General features: G+C 40.6%; 2 protein-coding genes across 2 annotated transcripts; one reads left to right on the forward strand and one right to left on the reverse strand.

Annotated features, from left to right (window-relative positions):
• Window positions 1-122: 122 nt before the first annotated feature.
• Window positions 123-12,900, forward strand: LOC110836915 (kelch-like protein 10). The gene is made up of 10 exons (XM_022078628.2): window positions 123-294; window positions 2,556-2,743; window positions 3,974-4,225; window positions 5,341-5,620; window positions 7,136-7,372; window positions 8,226-8,395; window positions 8,722-8,891; window positions 9,784-9,942; window positions 10,896-11,100; window positions 12,603-12,900. The coding sequence occupies exons 2-10, from the start codon at window positions 2,559-2,561 to the stop codon at window positions 12,763-12,765; spliced, it is 1,821 nt and encodes a 606-aa protein (XP_021934320.2). The 5' UTR covers window positions 123-294; window positions 2,556-2,558; the 3' UTR covers window positions 12,766-12,900.
• Window positions 12,901-13,913: 1,013 nt separating this feature from the next.
• On the reverse strand, window positions 13,914-18,542 carry LOC110836914 (glutamate receptor ionotropic, delta-1-like). The gene is made up of 4 exons (XM_022078627.2): window positions 18,287-18,542; window positions 17,445-17,646; window positions 17,037-17,248; window positions 13,914-16,370 (listed from the first exon to the last, which is right to left on the reverse strand). The coding sequence occupies exons 1-4, from the start codon at window positions 18,540-18,542 to the stop codon at window positions 15,955-15,957; spliced, it is 1,086 nt and encodes a 361-aa protein (XP_021934319.2). The 3' UTR covers window positions 13,914-15,954.
• Window positions 18,543-19,730: the final 1,188 nt, after the last annotated feature.

Here is a 19,730-nt window from a genome sequence, read left to right on the forward strand (position 1 = left end):
CAGTAATGCACTCCATTCCTTTGCCTAAGAAACTAATTGTTACGTCATTTGTTTACTCGGCATTGTTGTGTTTCATTAGAATATATTTCCGTCAACAATCGGCTTTCGTAATTGTGGGAAGAACTGAGCTGTAAATCGCTTGTAGAAGAAGTGCGTCTTAAACGAGATACTTTTGTTCTGTTAAAAACCTTTCAAAATCACTGAAGTGAAACTATCTTCCACTTTTTTTATTATTGATTCAATTGGGCATTGCGGGTGGACATCGTGGTCTCTTACTTTTGAAAAAGGTTTGAGGTAAGGGATTCCTATTTATTATTATTGCTCTCACATTTATTGTTTTCATCTGCTTTTATGTACTCTTATAAGAGAATTACGCTTTTCTTTCTAACACAATTTTAAGTAATGCTAAATTGACGTCTGTTTGTTCACGGCATCATTTATAATAAAAGAATGTTCCAGGAGGCAATTATCATTTTAAAGGAATGAAACGTGTTTAGTAGAATAGAATCTTAATAAAAATACATCGATGCTAGGAAATGGGGTATAGATTTGAATAATAATTCTAACACTTTACGTCACTTGAGACAGCGACATAATTAATGTGTTTTAGGGAACTGAAAATAATTTTTTTTTCGGTTTTACAAGCATAATTATCGACGAATCTCCCTCTTATAATAATCCCACAACAGCAGATTAAATCCGGGGAATGCTTCTATCACTGAGTGCAAAGTCTTTTGTCCTACCTTCTCATATCAAAAGAAAATTAAGATTAAAATGAACAAAAGCGTAGTTTTGCCAGCTGTGCTGTGTGGGTGCAAAACGTGGTCTTTCACTTTGAGGGAGGAACATCAACTGCGTGTCCTTGAGAACAGTGTTTTGAGGATGATATTGAACCCAAAACGGGTAGATAATAGAGAAAAATGCGTGCCGAGTTTCAAGGCCTGGACTCCTCACCCGATATTTTTAGGTAGGGGCGGGCAGAGGAGGGGTGTTTACAAGTAATTGGTGGGGCGGCCTGAGGGGAAGAGACCGCTGGGGAGACCTAGACGTAGTTGGGAGGATAATCTCAGGCGGGATCTGAGGAAACTGGATTTTTTGGCCCAGGGCAGGGTCCGGTGGAGAGCTTTGGTTAATTCGGTGATGAAACTTCGGGTTCTGTAAGTCGTGGAGGTAGTTAGTTAGTTAGTTGTATCAGTCACATTTAGAGCTTTGTCATTTTGTATTAAATCTCAACGGGGCGTTTCTGTAACAAAGAAACAAACTTAGACCATGGAGCTGAAGTACTGCTTGAGAATCTAACAGTGTCCCATCTTATTAAATATCTTGCCTCTTATGTTCCATGTTCGTGTTTACAAGACCCCGCCTGTAAACTATATCCTCAAGCAGATGAAATCAGTTCAAACCTTCATTCCCCACCTATCTAAGATCCATTTTAATATTATCCCAGCAACGCATAGGACTCTCAAGTGACCTTTTTGTTTCAAGTCTTCCATTTAAAATGTCGCATTCCTCGTCTCTGCCACGTGTACTCATCACCCTTGATCTGACAGCCTATAATTTAATAATTACTCAAGAGGCATATAAAGCTCCATAATATGAAGTTTTCGCCATTCCCTTGTCAGTAACTCTCTCAGGACCAGATATTCCTCTGAGTACCGTGTTCCCTCTCTGTCACTCTCAGCTGAAGTGCACACGCGTCAGTATGAAGAGGAACTTGTAACAGCGATGGACTGTTTTCGACGTAAATACGTCTATATTGAAGGGTCATTCGGCAAAAAAGGGGAACGAAAAACGGAAACGAAAAAATGTAACCTGGTTACCTAGGAAACGTCGTGTTTACTCGGTATTGTTGTTACCCAGGATACGTCAATTGTTTACTCGGCATTATTGTTACCTAGGAAACGTCATCTGTTTATTCGGCATTGTTGTTATCTATAAAACATTACATTACTTTATTATACCTTACCTTACCCTAATAGCCACGGTGGTCTAGCGGTTAGAGCGCTGGCCTTGTAATCCTGGGGTCTCGGGTTTGATTCCCGGCGGTGCCCGAATTTATAACGTGTGTTGGGCAAGGCCGTGGTCTAGGCAACACGGAGTTTTCCTCCGGGGGTTTCCCCGGTTTCTCCGTGGCATCCCAACAATAACTCCATTCACACACACATTCACACACAGAAGAAGGCAATGGCAAACCACTTCTGGATCATCTGCCAAGAACGTATATGAACACGTCCCAGTCCGAGAAAAGGATGGAAGGATCCTGTTCATATGGACCTGTCGTCAGACAGAACACTAAATAAATAAACCTTACCTTACATTACCTTACCTTACCTTACATTTCTTTACATTACTTTACATTACATTCAGTTACCACAGACCAATCTTAAGCGTAACTAATTGAATTGAATAATCAATGTCTTAATCAAACTTTACTCAATTGTAAAGCATGTATAAAGGAAATATTTAGAATAAAGTCAATATATAAACTTCATTTCCGTATGGACGTATTTACGTCTAATTCTCAGGAACCGTGGTTCCACTGTCATATTTTTCAGGAGATGGAGTCAAACAAACATCGCAGCTGTTTTCATGATGGGGGCAGGTGTACGTGCAGCAAAGCATTGGTCCCTCTGAATTGGCTGAGAGATGATAATCTCTTGAGTGACGCGGTGTTGAGGTTGGAGGATGGCGGCGTCTTTCAAGTCCACAGAGTGATTCTCTCGATGCGCAGCGCATATTTCAGGTTTGTTTATATACTGACGTGGTTGATGAACATGTGAAATGAGGACACAATAGACGTCAATTAGTTTGTGAAATGTTATATCCCGTTTGTTGCAGAAACCTATACTTTTATATGGCTATTTGTCCTCTGTTATTTGTTCATTGTCATGAAATCTCACGGCGGTAGAATCTGAGTGGCATTTTAGACGTACTTGCTGCCTTCTTTCCTTGATAATGGAAGCAGTGAGTACCTCTGAAACGTCCGACAATTTCTACGAGACCACACGACGCAACATCGCAGACGACGGACGTGGTTTTTGTGCTAATTTTTAAGTGCGGATGCACCAAGGTGACAGTCAATCGATTTGGAGGGAGAAATAGAATCAACCCATTTTCAAAACGTCTTGGTTTTAATGTATACAGACGACCGACAAAGTACAGATGCAAATTGGTAATTCACCTTCGTCGCGCCATTGTCCGGAACATTGGAAGCTGCTCTGTCTGAAATATAATAAACTGTAACGAAGAACTTGGCGAGAAATGTTTGATTGTTAGGTGAGAATCGTTCGAGAATTTATGCATTCGTTAATTTGCTTGTGTTTAAAATAAAGATGCGGTTAGTTCTTGAAATGAGAAATGAATTATAAACGTGATCCATTGATTCTTTTACGTTTCTCATGTCATGTTGCAAGCTGTGCCCCTCTTTCAGTTTTCCGACAATCAAATCTTTCTGTTTGTCTTGCACTGCAAAGCCCTCAATTTTTAATATGAAATTATTTGCTGGTTGGTGATCAGTTTTTAAAGACCGTATAGAAACATCGGCTTTCTTTTAAGTTGTTTATTGTCGGGAAAATGTTTTGACAGAACAAATAATTTCATATTACGAACTGATCAATCAGTGGAATGTACAGCCTGTGATGTATGTTGAAATATTTGTGATAATTAGCTGGTTGGCTTTAAAATTTCTGTAATAGTTGTTATAACCTCAGATGTCTCTTGAAGGAGTCAAATGTATGTAAGAAACGAGGTAACCATTCTATAGAACAAATGTTCGCTGCTTGCTATTCGATTTGTGAGTTATATTCTGTTAAGCCTACGCACGCTCTTGAATCTCTCGCTGTTAATCTAATCCCATTAGTACACATTCTGGGAGTTTTTGAAGAATTCTGATTACAAAAATTCATCCACCGCGTTGACTGTAATTTTCTGCTCGCCGTTTCTCGAAATCGACGACTGCTTCGTGACGTTTCAGGCAACTCTTCACGACAACACTGCACAAAAGTGAGGAGACTGATATTCTCCTCCACGGAATTAGCTCGGACCTGATGACGCCGATACTAGACTGTGTTTATTATCGCGAGTTTGACATCCGCTCAGATAACGCGTGTCGGCTGCTCGTGGCGGCTGACTACGTGTGTATTCCGGACGTTACTGAACTCTGCTGCGACTACCTGAAGGACACGATGGACGCCGACAACTGTATCGGCATCATGCAATTGGCAAGGTAATTTGATGTTCATTTGTCATTTGCTGTGACGCCAGCCTCCGTCGCTGGAGCGAATGAGCTTCACTCAGAGAGCAGCTGAGTGCCGGGTCTGAGATTAAAGCCTCTGACTGAGGACTGGGAGAATTATAATGCGTTGTTGGTCAGGGCTATTGGCAGGTTGTTATTAATGTGCCTGTAATTTAAATGTTCTGATTTAACTGCATACGTTTTAATCGTCATTATGACCAGCAGATGACTAATTTCACAATGTAGAACGTGAATCCCGACCTATTGCAGGGTCACAATTATTTCTGTCTTCCTCTCGAATTCCTTTCCTTATTTCTTTCTCTCTCTGCGGCATTCCTTGCTTCTTACATAATCCTCCCAATATCAATAGCAACATTCAGCCCCACATCTTTCTGCACACAGTAAAATCTCTGTTAAACGACCCTCGATTATCCGATTCCCGCATTAAGCAACCGAATTTCAACCAGATCGGCTGCGATCGAATTCTACCGGCGAGAGTGTGTAAATCGATGTCACGCGGTACAGTTCATTGATCTGACCTCACAGCCAGAATTTGCTGAATATTATGAACACTTCAGGACATTTAGAGAATTGGTTATAATCGGGCAAAGACAAAAAAGAACCTGCTGGTTGCCGTAGAAGGAGAACCCCTACTCCTTCTTCTTGAGGACAACAAAGCAAGCAAATCATCTGACATCGGCAGGATCACACGAGAACATCGACGTCATGCGTTGGACAGCGACTCAGAATGACTAATAAATTCACTATCTTAATACAGGGACTCCCTCGAACAGCGCTCACGAGTGACTCTCTTGCTGTCAACATGTGCGTGCGAAACGCCCGCATCATCAGCCGCCTAGGAAAATGTGTATTGAGTCTTTACTTATTTTTCATTTCCATGATCACGTTCCCCTTCCTCTCGCTGTTGTCTCTCCACTTCTGCTCTCAGTCTCACTCATTCGGGCTTCAAAGGGCTAAGGTGAAAACTGGAGGCGAAATACTGTGGTGTGAAAATGCTTGAGAATTAAGTTCTTGCTGCAGTGTTTTATTGTGTCAGAGTTCGAAGGAGATCGGTTCTGAGTCGGATCTTACCCTCGCTGTCGCAGGTTTCACTTCTTCGCCGACCTTGAGACACACGCTCGTCGCTTCGTTCTGCGCCACTTCGTGCAATTGTCTCAGCAGAAAGAAGAAATGCTGGAACTGTCTGCAGAGGAGCTGCAAGCGATAATCGAGTCCGAGGAACTGAACGTGAAGGACGAGAAAGTTGTGTGGGAGTTCATTCTCCGGTGGATAAACCACGACCCGGGCAACAGGAAAGGCCACATCGTGGACCTTTTGAAGGGCGTCAGACTGGGACTCCTTGACGCAAAGTTTTTCACTGAAATGGTCAGTATGCCCCTGAAATCGTGGAAGTTTATGGGAAGTGAAGCCCACATTTTAAATTCCATTTTCACACGTGTTCGTAACTAATTAATACAAATCGTAAGACTTTTACTTCGTCACGTCTGTCCGCAGTTCCATCTCGAGAACGTCTAAGCGGATTTTCATTAAATTTAATACTGATGAGCTTTAACAGAATCAGTTGACACATTCCAATTCTGGTTAAAATCTTACACTAACAACGTGAAAATTTAGCATTGATTTTAATGCCTTATTCCGCGCAAATTTTGCTGCGTAAGAAGTCCCCATATTTCCTTAGTTTCCATGGCTACAATAACTACCTGTGGAATGGCGCTGGTAACGCGCTCGCATATGTGCGCGTGCGTGTGCGTGTGCAAAAACAAATATTTGATCCGTCCTTTAATGCAGAAATGTGGTTGGAGTTAATAATCGTCTTTTACTCACCGTCTATAAGCGGCCGTTGGTTTGACGGTCCGTCTGCGCTAGAACCTTTGATTACAGTCTCAGCGTTTATTAAGATCCCTTGCATGTTTCAGTTCAACCACAGCATTCAAACGTCCACTCAACTTGAATAGGAAAATCCCCCAACAGATTAATCACGTCTTCTGGCGCAGCGTTCTACTGAAACAAAGATCCTACTGCCATAAGAAGCGTATCTTAGCTGCTATAATAATTTCACGCATCTCCGACGATTATATATATAGTCAACCCGAGATCACTTCAGCGTGATGAGCCTCAGCTGATTGAACACACAGGGACAACAGATATTTAAAAAGTGCAGCAAGAAAGCCTCGTTTTACATCCAACAGTAAATTACCCGAAGGGCTTCAAACTCATAGACAGCTTGATCATTCCAATATTCTAACAACCACCACCTCACGAAGCAGGCATACAACTTACGATATTCTTTCTTCTACTTCAGCATGAGCTTTAAACCGAGAGAAAAAAATGTTTCTACTCAAGGTCAAAAGTCCTGTGCTTTCAGCCACTCACCTCTTATGATTACGTGTGAAACAATCGCACGGATCCATGGAAATGTTAACTGCTTCAAATGTCTTTACAATTTATCATTCGTATCTTATAGATTCGAACCACCTGAAGATGACAAATTAAGGTCGAAACATGCAGTGGATCTTCATAGTCATCGAGCCCGTAATCACACATTGTTGTGTTGACGGACCTTGAAGCCAATCATCGGCATGCAGCAGTTTGCCTCCATTGAATCTCGAAGCAACTAATTGTCATAATTTTTTTTGATGCTACGTAATTTTGACGATTAATTAAGGTCATCGAAACAAAAGGAATGTGATGATCGCAGCGTGCATCTCGCACGGGAGAGACGGGAAATAAGTTACATTTTTGAATGTAACTCAAAATGCAACTCTTACTAAAGTATTTAGCTTTTATTTTAAACACATTTCAATACATTTCTCTCTGGTCAATTTAACTTTACCATCCCTTCCTAAAAGTTTATAAGGTCCACATTGAACTGTTCAACAGGTATCCAGTCACCCTTACGTGACGCAAAATGAGGACTGCAGCCCCGTGATCTCCGAGACGCTCACATTCTTCCGCGACGTGGAAATGATGAAGAAGGAAGACAAGGAATTCGTGACACCAAGGATTGCCTACCCACGAATCCCACAGGATTTTCTGCTTGCTGTTTGTGGGCGTAGGGACGAAAGCCCGACAGATGTGATCGAAGCTTACGACGCACGAGCAGACCGATGGAGTGTAGTGAGTTACACAAAATTCTACTCTTACCGTGCCTTGTTAAATGACGCCTCAGATAATAATAATTTTCTTCTTTTTTGCTTATTTTTACTAAGTAATTGTTTATTTAAGCTTAATAAAAAGGACCTCTTTGCCTTTTTCGTGTTTATGTACCTGAATTGGGGTGAACCCCTTTTTTAAAAGAAGCTTCAAAGACATGAATTAAAAAGAATGAATACATAAATTACACAAATGCTGAGTCTCATGTGAAATGTAATTTATAATAGGAACTACCTTAGGCATGAAGTTTGCTTTAAATATCATTTACAATAAGCGTCTTACATCAACTGTCATGGCAACCTGTTTGCTGATTTTAGATATGAAACGAAATCACCGTTGATCATCAGTGGATTTCATCGTAATAATTGAAGCACTGATGAGTGTCGATGTTGGCCATCTGAGTGGTAACGCCGCCTGAATTAGAAGGCTGGTACACTGTTTTGGGTGGGGTGGGGGACGTACTGCCTCCAGCTTTGCGTCGATAAAACCCAAAACACCAACATCAGTCTTCACCATCGTACAGACCTGAAATGTCAACTGTTGTTCAGAAGTTCTACTTTTGTCTGTCGTATTTGACGAGAGCACTGGTAATGTTTGAGCTTCTCTTCGGGTCTTCCTGTTTCCCCAAGTTAATTTCTCACGGTCTATGTCGAGTGCGGTAGGCCCGGACACCCAGCACGGTGTGGCAATTTCGGCCCACTGTTGGGGAATGTACCTCTGATCCGGTGGTTGGTGGCTTGACCCTAATGCAAGGACTTCACATTAGTAGACCAAATGACCCAAAGTAACATAAAGCCATAACCTGTCGTTCCTGCAGGTAGCGGATGTCGAACCGATCGGACCGCGAGTCAACCATGGCACGGCAGTAGTCGGTTTCGACATTTACATCATCGGCGGTTTCGACGGCGTGGAAGTCTTACGCTCATGTCGCTGCTTCAACGCTGTTACGAAGACAAGGCGCGAGGTGGCGCCTATGAAAGCTCGAAGGTAAGATGCAGAGCGATACTAAGGAATTCCTTGGAGCAGAGTCCTTGTTCAAAAGCTGATAGTCGCTCTGTTAGTCAAGATATAAATATATCACTCACATACAGGAGGACATTTGCGACAATTTTGGTTGTAGGTCAAACAGGAATAGAAGCCCATCACAGACAGCGTTTGTAGTTTTTCCAGGTTTTAAGAATGTGATTTGTTTGTTAATTCATTTGAATTATGATTTAACAATGACGAGCGATCAATTGCTTTCTGCAAGAGGAAATGAATCTCCATCAGCAATATATGTGCATAGCGGATCGTGTAGTTTTCTTTCGTTTCAGACGCAGATTAAGTGTAGCTGTTCTCCGAAATGCAGTGTACGCCGTGGGCGGTTACGGTCGAAGTGAGGTTACCAGTACGGCGGAAAGCTATGACCCCAAGACGAACCAGTGGTCTTTGATCAATCCCATGAACACACAGCGATGCGATGCAGCAGCGGCTGTGCTGAATGGTACGTAAGTTCTGCGAAACAGAAATGTGTGAATTAGTGCAGAAGGCGAGGCGTCTGTCTGTCTATCCGCGTGCCACAACGCAAGAACGGTTGAAGGAATCGCAGGATATGAGGTTCTCACGGTGGCGAGTACAAAGATGGCCGTCGTTTGGCTTTTACCGACGTTTCAGAGTAACTTTATGCCTTCATTATCAAGGCATTCCTCTTCGCTCTTTAACGTAGTTTCCCTCATTCCAATAGCCAATATTCTTTTATTATCCCTTTCTTTTATCCGTGCTACGTACTACGTTATTTCACAGACTGTGAAGGCTTGAAATTCTGAATAAGTGATGGATTCTTCTGCTCTTTGAAGCTGTCCCTGTACATCGTCCTCTACCTTTGTTGTGTACACTAGCAGTGAATGCAAATAACCACCAAACTATCAAACTGGCTCTAACATAAGACAGATTTATGAAGTTTTTGAGACAGTTAATAATCTCACGCAAATAACACATTATATTAAAAATGTAAACACCGCTTGACATCTCTGACACCAAATTTAATCGAATTTCTTTTACAGAAGATGCGAAGTACCATCATTTTGATTATGCATTAATTTAAGCACTTCATGTTGTTTATATTAAATTTTAGCAGTTTATTTTCATCCATTAAACTCATTTCCTCTGACACGCTGATTGTGTGCATTCAAAACAAAGAAACAGATGAACAGAAACAGCCGTGTCCGTGCAGTTGCTATGACACGAAGGGAGACATTAGATACTATGTAATTAGTGGATTTACAGATTTAAGTATGGATTGTCCCATGTTTATGCTCTGCATGGACCAGTTTAATGCCTCTGTCTTCATCAAATATGTGTACAGTTTGTGTCATTTTGTTAATTTGTTTTTACAGACAAAATATACGTCGCTGCTGGATATGATGATCGAATTTTTCTAAACTCGGTGGAAGTTTATGACCCGGACACCAATCAGTGGACGTTCGTTGCACCAATGCGGATTGTACGTAACGATGGTTGTTGCATCGCCTTCCACGGCTGTCTGTACGCCCTAGGTGAGAATTCTGGACGTTCTGAGTGTTGCTCCTCTATCATTCTTACAGAACTACTGTTGTGAAATGTATTTCTGGTTGTCATTGAGTGACTGAGATTTTTTGAACAGCAATTTTATTCCGTCATTACAGAGTAACTTTTTCAGTATTTTTAACCCTGATTCGTGGTTTCGATTACATTCTCCACAAAGATAATTAACTAACTAACTAACAGCAGTTAATCTCAACCAACATATGCCCCATTTGTCATACAGTCCCTGTTTGAAAGGTAAATATTTTGTTCTTGTAGGAAGGAAATTTCCGTTTGGCGTGCTATTATCTCAAAATGCAGGTGGTTTAAAGCAGCCCTTTCGCAGTCTTAGTTTTTCGTCAATTGCTTGTGTAATGCCGTTTTCAACAGTTTAGCTTGAGCTTATCTTGGACGCTATTTTCGCACGCAGTTTCATGAAGCAGAAAACAGGTGTCAGGTGCAATTTCCTGATGCTATAAGTACGAAAATAATGTAGGTATTCGATACTTAATTTCGTTCCTGGTGCTAATACTAACACTACAAAAGGGAATGGATTTTCTTTTCTGTATTTCATTCATTACATCCGGTTACGGAATTACAAAATTTAAGAACTTAATTTCCGTTGGGTCCACTAGACCACCGAGGCCGACACATCTAGGAAGTTATAATTAGTAATCTTTAAGAGAAGAAATCACTTGTGATACATAGGCGTAAACGAAAGGATGATATTAACATATTTTTAAGTAACTGGAGTAAGTGGAAAGGGTTCAACTTCCGACTTTTGTGAGTACGGTAATGAAATTTGTGGCTCTAAAAAAGGCCAGATATTTCGTGGCCAGTTGACAGAGTAATAAATATCGATGCTTGTGATTAGAATAAGTTTCGTTTGCCAGCTTTTCTTTATGTACTGTGAACTATTACGGAATGTACGTGTGTGTATGTGCAGGAGGATATCGCGGGATATCACACGAGCGCATTGCAGAGAAGTATAACCCCGAAGAAGACACGTGGACCGATATCTCTGACATTGACTTCGAAGGCAGAATCTACAACGCAGAAGTCATCGACGACACGATCTTTGTCATCGGTGAATACGAAAGATCGGTCACCACCTTACATGTCAAATGTTTCAATGACAAGGAAAATCGATGGTTTGTTTCTTTGTTTGTTTGATTGTTTGGGACCGTATAATCACAAACTGTTACTTTCGAAAAGCACTAGGAAGTGAACCAGTTCCGGTCGACAAATCCGCGATCTTGCGGATGCTCTGCCGTGCAGTGTCGTAGAAACTGACCGACGTGTCAGAGGTTCTTACTGCTTACTCAGGGCCTTGAATACAACGAGCAAAAAGTGGGAGAAAGAAAGGGGGTTGAATGAACGCAGGCAGGGCGATGTTGCAGTCAAGCTGAATCGTTAAAGCAGAGAGCGAGTGACTAGGTAATGATAATCAGACATAAGCTGTAACTGCGTTGATAAGAAGCTGTTAGAGTAAGTTTCATTGATCAAGGGCATTTTCTTGGGCAGGAAGTTTCTAGCGTTCAGCACATCAGCTTCGCCATAATCATCGGCTTTCATCAAAGTGTTAAGCCAGTTTCAGGTTTAACGACGCCTTTCCGTCTAATGTTCCCATTTTTGATGGAAGTTTATTTGGAAATGGCTGTCTCTTGGCCTTTTTGACCGTGCAGTTTCGTGCCATCTGTTGACGGAGTGAGTAAGCAGCTCCAAAGATGTCCCAGAATGCAGCCTTCTTCTTACTCGTCCGTGCAAGAACCAGAAATCCCACAGAAAATAATTTGATTTTTGTTCTTGTCTGTTTCACCTCCAACAGAACCTCTCCAGAACTATTTATGGCGGGACAAAAAAACAACTAAATTTTGAAAATAGAGGGAAATATTGTTATAGGTGCACGTCTCAAACAAAACGCGCCTCTCTCCAAAGAAATTGTGGGATTAAAATATTATTCTGAACGAAGTGTACCAAACGTAGCTAGCTCGGAACACAGGTCATTTCACAGCGTTTCACAGCAGTCATAACCCCTCTTCCATTTTGATGTAATAAAATGGATTATGTTATAATAGTACGTTGGCTGGTGTTCGATGTGTTTTTGCGTAAAAGAGATTACGTGGGATCTGTTCTGAAATATGGTGTGGGAATCGGGCTCTGAAGTCCAATTGGGGGAATTTTTGTTAAGGTTATCTGGAAACAAAATACACGCAACGACATTTCGGTGGGAGTCTGAGCCCTTAACTTCAAGCAGTTTTCCATTCTACCCAAAGACAGAGCCAGCCCATCAGGCATGGATATTTTTAGGTCAACACATTTTACGACACCCTAAGATAATTCTTTTATATTTATTCTGCACCGAAATCTCTGATATTTTAGAACCCCAAAAGAAGAAATATATTTTTTAAGAAAACTGTTAACTTCTTTATCTAAATGCACTGACATTCAAATTACATTTCTATTAAATTTATATAAAGTAACTTATTTATGGTAGAAGACGCATTCCTTCATGAGTTACATCATCTCATGTAGAGCTACATATTTTATGTAACTGTGTCCTTGAAATGTGTTAAAAATTGTCTTGAGTGTAGATAATATTGATGAATGATGAAGAAGGGTTTGTTTTCACTTTTAATATTTCAAATTACAGGCACCAGGCGGAGAACTTGAATGTTTGTAGATATGGGATGTCGACTTGTGTCATCAAGAACGTACCGAATGCAAGTGATTACGCCTACAAACACAGAGACAAGTTAATGGAGGAGAAACGTAAAAAAAATGTTGGATTGTTAAAATTAATAGTTTACAGTTGATTACAACCACGATGAACACATTAATTGTAATTAAGCACCTTACGAAAGAAATGAAGACAAGTGGGACTTGATGTAGGATCCACAAGGAAAATAAAGAGAAATATTGTTTGCAGCAAAGAATAAAAATTATTTTATTGAAATTAATTATTTTAGAGACGTTTAATGTTATCCGAAATGTTACTATCTATGAACACATAGCAGATTCTCTTTGCGTCTTGTATTAAATCCACTTGTGGCGACATGTTTTGAGTTACGAACCTTCTTCATGATATTAAGGGAAGATTAAATGTTCTTGCTTCATGAACATCGTTTACAAAAACTTCATTATGAAGGCAACACTCTGAGAATTTTGTACTGATTTCTTATATACGTGTGATATTTAAAAGAAATTAGAAATTACATTTGGCTGAGTAGCTGGGTAATTTTGCCATGTCTTTGGGGAAGTATCAACCTTTTCAAATGCCATGAAGATACAGACGATGGTTTCAGCTAACAGATGTATATATTTATTAACGGTATTTTGCAAGGTACTTTTAGGTATTTTAATGAATAAGTACAAATTATTACCTCAAAATACACAAAACTAGGAACTTGAATTTAGTTAAGTTACTTACAGAGTAAAAGAAAAATGTGACAGCTCTAATCAAATGGGGAACTCACAGAATGTTTCCGAGATAAAATCAAATAAGAATCAGCTTAACCGATCATAAGCCGGGGCTGGAAGAAGACTCTAATGCCGTCACACTGCCTGGTACTGGGGTAATACCGGACCATTAAGTGCCATTAACCGAGACGTGGTTAACAACACATTATTTATTCCCGCCCGAGCCCAGTATGTTACTAGAAGATGAGACATGCATATTTGTACTTTCAAATTAAGGAATAAGAACACAAAGCTACAGCAGGAATTATTTGCTCCATTCAGTGCTCACTTTACTACATATAATTTTAGATTAATAATTAGTTTTTTTTCTTCCAGTGTTCACATGGTTTTTGCCTGCATGAGGATGTTTGGAAGTAAATGACAGTATACAAATGATGAAAATGCCAATTCTATATTGTGTTAAGAGAAGTAAATTTTAATAACTTAGTTAATGTAAGAATGTTTTGGTATTGAATTTGCAACATGAAGATGGCTATCTTCTGGGTTGATGCGCCATGTAGTCAGGTGGACATCTACTAGACTACACGGTGCAACAACCAAGAAGACAGTAATCTTTAGGCTCACCGACGCGAAAACCTCAAATCGTACATAAATTTGTAACATACAGTGAAACCTCTATCCATCGTTCCCGGAACTATCGTTTTCCCGGATGCATCGTCCGTTTTGTTCGGTCCCGGATACATCCCATATAAAATAATGTTACATTTTCCCGCTTCTATCGTTCCTCGAACTATCGTTTTATCGCATCGATCGTTCAAAAATCTTAGTCCCGGCCCACAATTTTCCCGCAATGATCGTTTCTGAGAATTTAAAATGCTGGGTTTAGAGATAAATTAATACCGAAAGACGCACAATGTTTTTGGAATAAACAGTAGCGGTAACCTGTTATGTCGCCCAACCAGCACAGATTCTTTTGGAATGAGGGGTCAGCGGTGCAGGGGTGATAGTTGGAGTGAATGGCGGTGCCCATTGTCAGAAATTTTACGATTTTAATTTGGGTGCACTCATATTTCGTTCCAGCGATGCCAGATGGCATGTGCAGTGTGAATTTCTTCACAAATGCTTTTATTATAAGTACAAAGGAAAGGCGAGCGAAACTTTTTCATTCTTCTGGTTCATATCGTGTCTTCTACAGCTACATTTCGTTGAGTTCGGCAGTAATAGTACTTCCATTTTTCCTGTTATAGTCCGCGAAGGTTGAGGGAGCGATGAGGAAGAGGGAGAAACGACGAATGCGAGCCCGAACTTTGCCGAGTTTTGCCGAAGCACACGCTGCATTGGCAAAAGTGAAGTCGTTCTTTTATGCGCATAATATTAGTGAACGTGACGAAGAAAGCATTTTGAACGTGGAAAGGGCTCTGTTTGGCCTAAAACGTAAAGTTTCGACAAACCAGTTGTCCATTAAAGACTTTTTTGGTAAAAAGAAGTAACTTTGAAAGAGAAACATTGTTTTTTTTTTAAATGTTTAATGCTTTCCCGCATCTATCGTTTTCCCGCATTCATCGTTTTTATTTCCCACCCCCGCCGAAAACGATGCATCGAGGTTTCACTGTATTTAGCTTTGAAAGTTTATCTCACAATCTGTGTTACTTGTTACATTTTTGCTGGTTAAGCCCTAACCGATGGAAACAATTTAAATGGAACCTTGGAATGGGTAGAGGAGATTTAAACCCGATATCTGTCGTCTATACCATGTACAGAGATAGGCTTTGTGGGATGAAACTGAGATATATGGAAGGAAGTCTAAAATGGAGAATTTGAAATTTTGTACTCCTCCCCAGGATTGTCGGGGTGGTTAAGTCGAGAAAAATGAGATGGGCGGGGCATGGATGGGGCAAGAGGTGTGCACTGGGTATTGGTTGGGTAGTAGCAAAGAATTGAACCAGGAACCTCTGAGGTACATATGAGCCATGTTAACATTTGAAAGAATCTACACAGTCTGATTGATGGTATGGGAGGTAGGAAATATATTCCATGGTGCTTGAATTTATAGCTGACCAAAAAATTCTATGTCTATTATCATGGGATCTGAAAGTTCATTGCCATGTTCACAACATTGTGTCACTGAATCCAGTCTTGGGCAAGTTGAACTCAATCCGCATCCTTAAATCCTTTCATAAGAATGGCTTATATATTATGTGTCCCTTCTCTTCAGGCATTCTGGCTAAGATTTTGTACATTTGTCTTCCCCATGCAGTCTACATGTTTCATCCATTTCATTCTCTTTGATTTCATTGCCTTCGTAATATTTCACAGGGTTTACAATTATGAACCACATGAATGTTTAATTTTCTTCATTCTTCTGTGTCTTCCTGTCTCTGAGATCCAAATTCCCATGGAATTTTATGAAAAAAGGAAAGTTTCACAGAATGAACTGATGTAATGGTGAAACCATAACCAAGGGACTTTAAGAACATTAAAAATGAGTGTAAGAACCTTGTTCTTTGGAATAAACATTGTATGATATTTTACAAGCAGCATCAGCATCAATAATGTATACATTCAGTGTCTTCAAAAAGACATTCTTAATCACTGTACCTGAATTTGTCTTTAAACCTTTCATGGTGGCGTTTAATTGTACTGTACGCCATTTCAGCTGTGAACACAACTGTAGCTAGAGCAAGACCAAGGCTTAGTATTACAAAAGCCCCTTGTAGGTGGTCAACCATAAGCTGTGTGGGTCCCTCTTTGTTGCTGAGAATAACACTCTGCTTGATAGCAATCTGAAGGCGCCGTGACATGTATCTCTCGGTCATCTGTTCCTCCCAGAAGAGCATTATGCCTGTCTCATAGAGGCTGCTGATTATTTGATTGAAGCTTTCTTTATATGGAGAAGATTTTCTGGTGGCAATTGTAATGTGACTGCCATACATCATTTCCTTCATGATACGCAGTGTCTGGATGGCTGTCTCATTAATGTGAGCTGGCACAGAGTAATGATCTGGAAAAAAAGTGTAACAATAAACAATAAATGGAAAGGATTTATGTTGGTAAATAATGGCTCTGGACTCTGTGAAATGTTTATCACCAGTGGTATTTCAAGGCACACAACTAGCTCCATGGATAAGGTTCGTTGTAATACTAGCATTGTGTACATTCCTAGGTCTCCCAAGTGATACCATTCCTTCAAGATTTTTTGATTAAATTTTGAACTTCCCCATGTGTGTTAATTGTACCACACATCATTCCTTCTGATTTTATCACTCTGATAGTATCTGGTGAAAAACATAAAATGTAAAGTTTCTGTGTGTAACCCTTTGTTCTGATGTTACATCCTTTCTGTATGGTCTGTTGTATACTGATCATAACTTCTTTCACACATGCACATACACACTCAATTTATAATCTTTCCTTTGGTTGAATGACCAGATTTTCATATTCTTATAAAACAATATGTAAAATTACAATTGTATGCATTTTAATTTTTAGACATTGGTTGTAAGGCAGAAAGGTGATCACTTCTGAGACTGAATAGTAACAAGCATTCTGTGTGGATATAATTTTCATTTGTTGCTGTCGTTACCAAATATGTGTACCTTACCACAATTTTGGAGGCTTTGCCATCTTATCTAATTACTTCACTTGGTAAGAACAGCAGTGGACTTACTACTGGCGAATTTCTCAAGGGGGAATGCTGTTTCCCCTTGTGTTGACAGCTCTGTCATCTCCTCCTCAGTGAGGACCTGGAAATTGTGCACAAGTGTCTTCGAGATGGGATCGTCAGAGTCCAGCAAGGACCACACCCAGGCCTCATGAATGTTAACCCATGGAAGATTGCTATCTGCAAGTTCCTTCACTGTATCTATTGGATGTTCATATCTGCAGCAAATAACAGTGTTTTCTCTTGAGTATAATTGCAATCTTTCTTTTCTGAAGTACTTAAAAGTGAAATATGTACCTAGCAATCGTTTGTTGACATCAAAGATGAAGAATTTGGTAATGGCTGCTACAGAGTGAGAATATGTGACCATAACACTGATTGTTTCTTCCTTCAACATTTCGTTATTGAACTCACCTGGGAACAGTGAGAATTGAAGCAAGGCCTCCACTATACACACTTGAAACAAGGAGAAAGAAGATGAGCAGACTTATAACAAAGCCTTTTATTGGTCTGTGACTGGCATCTTGAGGCTCTGGTGGAGACTGAAGAACAAACATCCCCATTGTAGTCAAGAAGCAGTTGATCCATGTGGCATATGAATTCAGTATAGCTCCCCCTGTGAACAGATTTTATGCAGATCTGAATGTAATGGTGTGGTAATACTGGTTTCACTTCAGATTCTCAGAAATTTTGCGTGCGTTTCTGATCTGACCTTGAGTGTTACATATACCATGTACGTCATTCTCCTTGGTTTTTATTATCCTAATACTCTGGTATGTGTCCCGCGCGGTCTGAGGTATCATGCTTCAGACCGCCGATACGGAATGCGCGCTGGTTCGAGTCTCGGGGGAGAATAAATTTTCTCATGAGATTTTCGACCGGTGTATGGGACCGGTGCCATCCCACCATCGTGAGGAAATTGGGGAGCTACAGTGAGTAGCGTAATCCGGTCAGGAAAGCTAGCAATGGCTGGGGGTTCGTCGTGCTGACCACACGTCACCCTATTTCTGGTTGGATGATCGTTCATCTCTGCTTAGGCATGTGAACGTGAGGCCAGCAGCCAGCTAGTCGGCTTCGGCTGTCAGAGGGCTGTTACGCCACGGAATTTTTAATGTTCTGGTATGTACTCAGAAACATTTGGTGGCAACACTATTATAGTTGGTGACCTCATTTAATTTATACTTCATTTACATAATTAATTTGTGAGTGATGTGTTGAAACAATACAATGTGCCTGTGTAAATGAATGCTACATACCCAGACATTTGTTTGAAGCTTTAGCAAGTGTGTAGAAGACCACTGTTATGATGAGAATGGATACACCTACAGCAATCCACATGACTGCAGAAAATGGTAACCATAGTGACATCCAGGATGGTAACAACTTGGGTTTTGGGACCAGGCAGGTTATTCCAGAGGATGAAAGTGCAGTCGTGTAGTCTGTCCAGAGAAATGTTGAATACCAATAGTACAGGCCTGCAAAGCCAACATCTACCTGGTCCTCTGCTACCATACCTGTCAGAGAGATTTGAGAAAGTTTCATTAACATTCTATTATGGTTGTGTGAAATTAAAATGAAATTAAAATGAAATTAAATAAGGAAGCCATTTAATGATTCTTTGCATTTGGTCAGGAAGTGGTTACAAATTGGTTTAGTTGCATCAGGATAAAAATGTGTTTCAGATTCTCAAACAGTTTAAATCTCTGCCCCAATTGGAAAAATATCCACCAGAATATTTTGACCAAAGTGTGATTAAGTTATTGCATCTTCGAAGCAGTGACCACCCGTTGTCATCGGATGCGCTCCGTATCTGAGGACCGTCTTATCCACCAGCAACAACCTTCCGTGGTGTCAAGGGACTCTGCCAACATCCTCAAATTCTTCGAAATTACGGCTTGCTGACATTCAGTTCAGCATATTTTGTCTTTTCATCGGCTCTCCAAGACTTAACGATTAATATATACAAATTATGGAGCCGACGTAGCTCAGTCGGTACTGGCTACGGACTGGGCGACCAGGGTTCGATCCCCGACGGGGGCAGAGGATTTTTCCTCTAGCCTCTGCGTCCAGACCGGCTCTGGGGCCCACCCAGCCTCCTCTACAATGGGTACCGGGGTCCTTTCCCGGGGGTAAAGCCGACCGGGGAGTGATGCTGACCACTCACCCCCATCTAGTGCCGAGGTCAAGGAAGAGAGGAGTTATACCTCCAATCACCCCAAACGCAAACGCCTACATGGCGTATAGTGGGACAGCTTTACTTTACTTTACTTTACTTTATATACAAATTATAATTTTACCTGGTGTTTTGTATGGATGTCAATTTTGTCCGTCCCGTTAATTAAGGGAAGAGTGTAGATCACGGGTGTTTCAGAACAGTGATGAGACTCGACCTAACAAAGAGGAAGTAACGTAACAAAAAGGCGGAGAAAATTACATAGTAAGGAACGTCATAATTTTCTTCACCAGATGTTGTTAGGATGATCAAGTTACAGAGATTGAAATGAAATGAGCGTACAGCCTGCAAGGGAGAGATTGTGATCGGGAGGCTTGTTGTGAAGAGACCGCCGGTTACAACTAGGCGCTTCGAGAGAATGGTATTGAAATAAATGTCTTAAGTTAATCTGGTCCAGTGTAGGGACGTGTGGTAGACTGTTGTGAACATTGTATTCATTCCTCGGGTTTCATAAAAAGCGGGGAATT

This window comes from Zootermopsis nevadensis, unplaced genomic scaffold, assembly GCF_977971745.1.
Source record: "Zootermopsis nevadensis isolate Lab colony 2312 unplaced genomic scaffold, Znev_1.0 Znev_ptg000013l, whole genome shotgun sequence".
Classification (NCBI taxonomy): Eukaryota; Metazoa; Arthropoda; class Insecta; order Blattodea; family Termopsidae; genus Zootermopsis; species Zootermopsis nevadensis.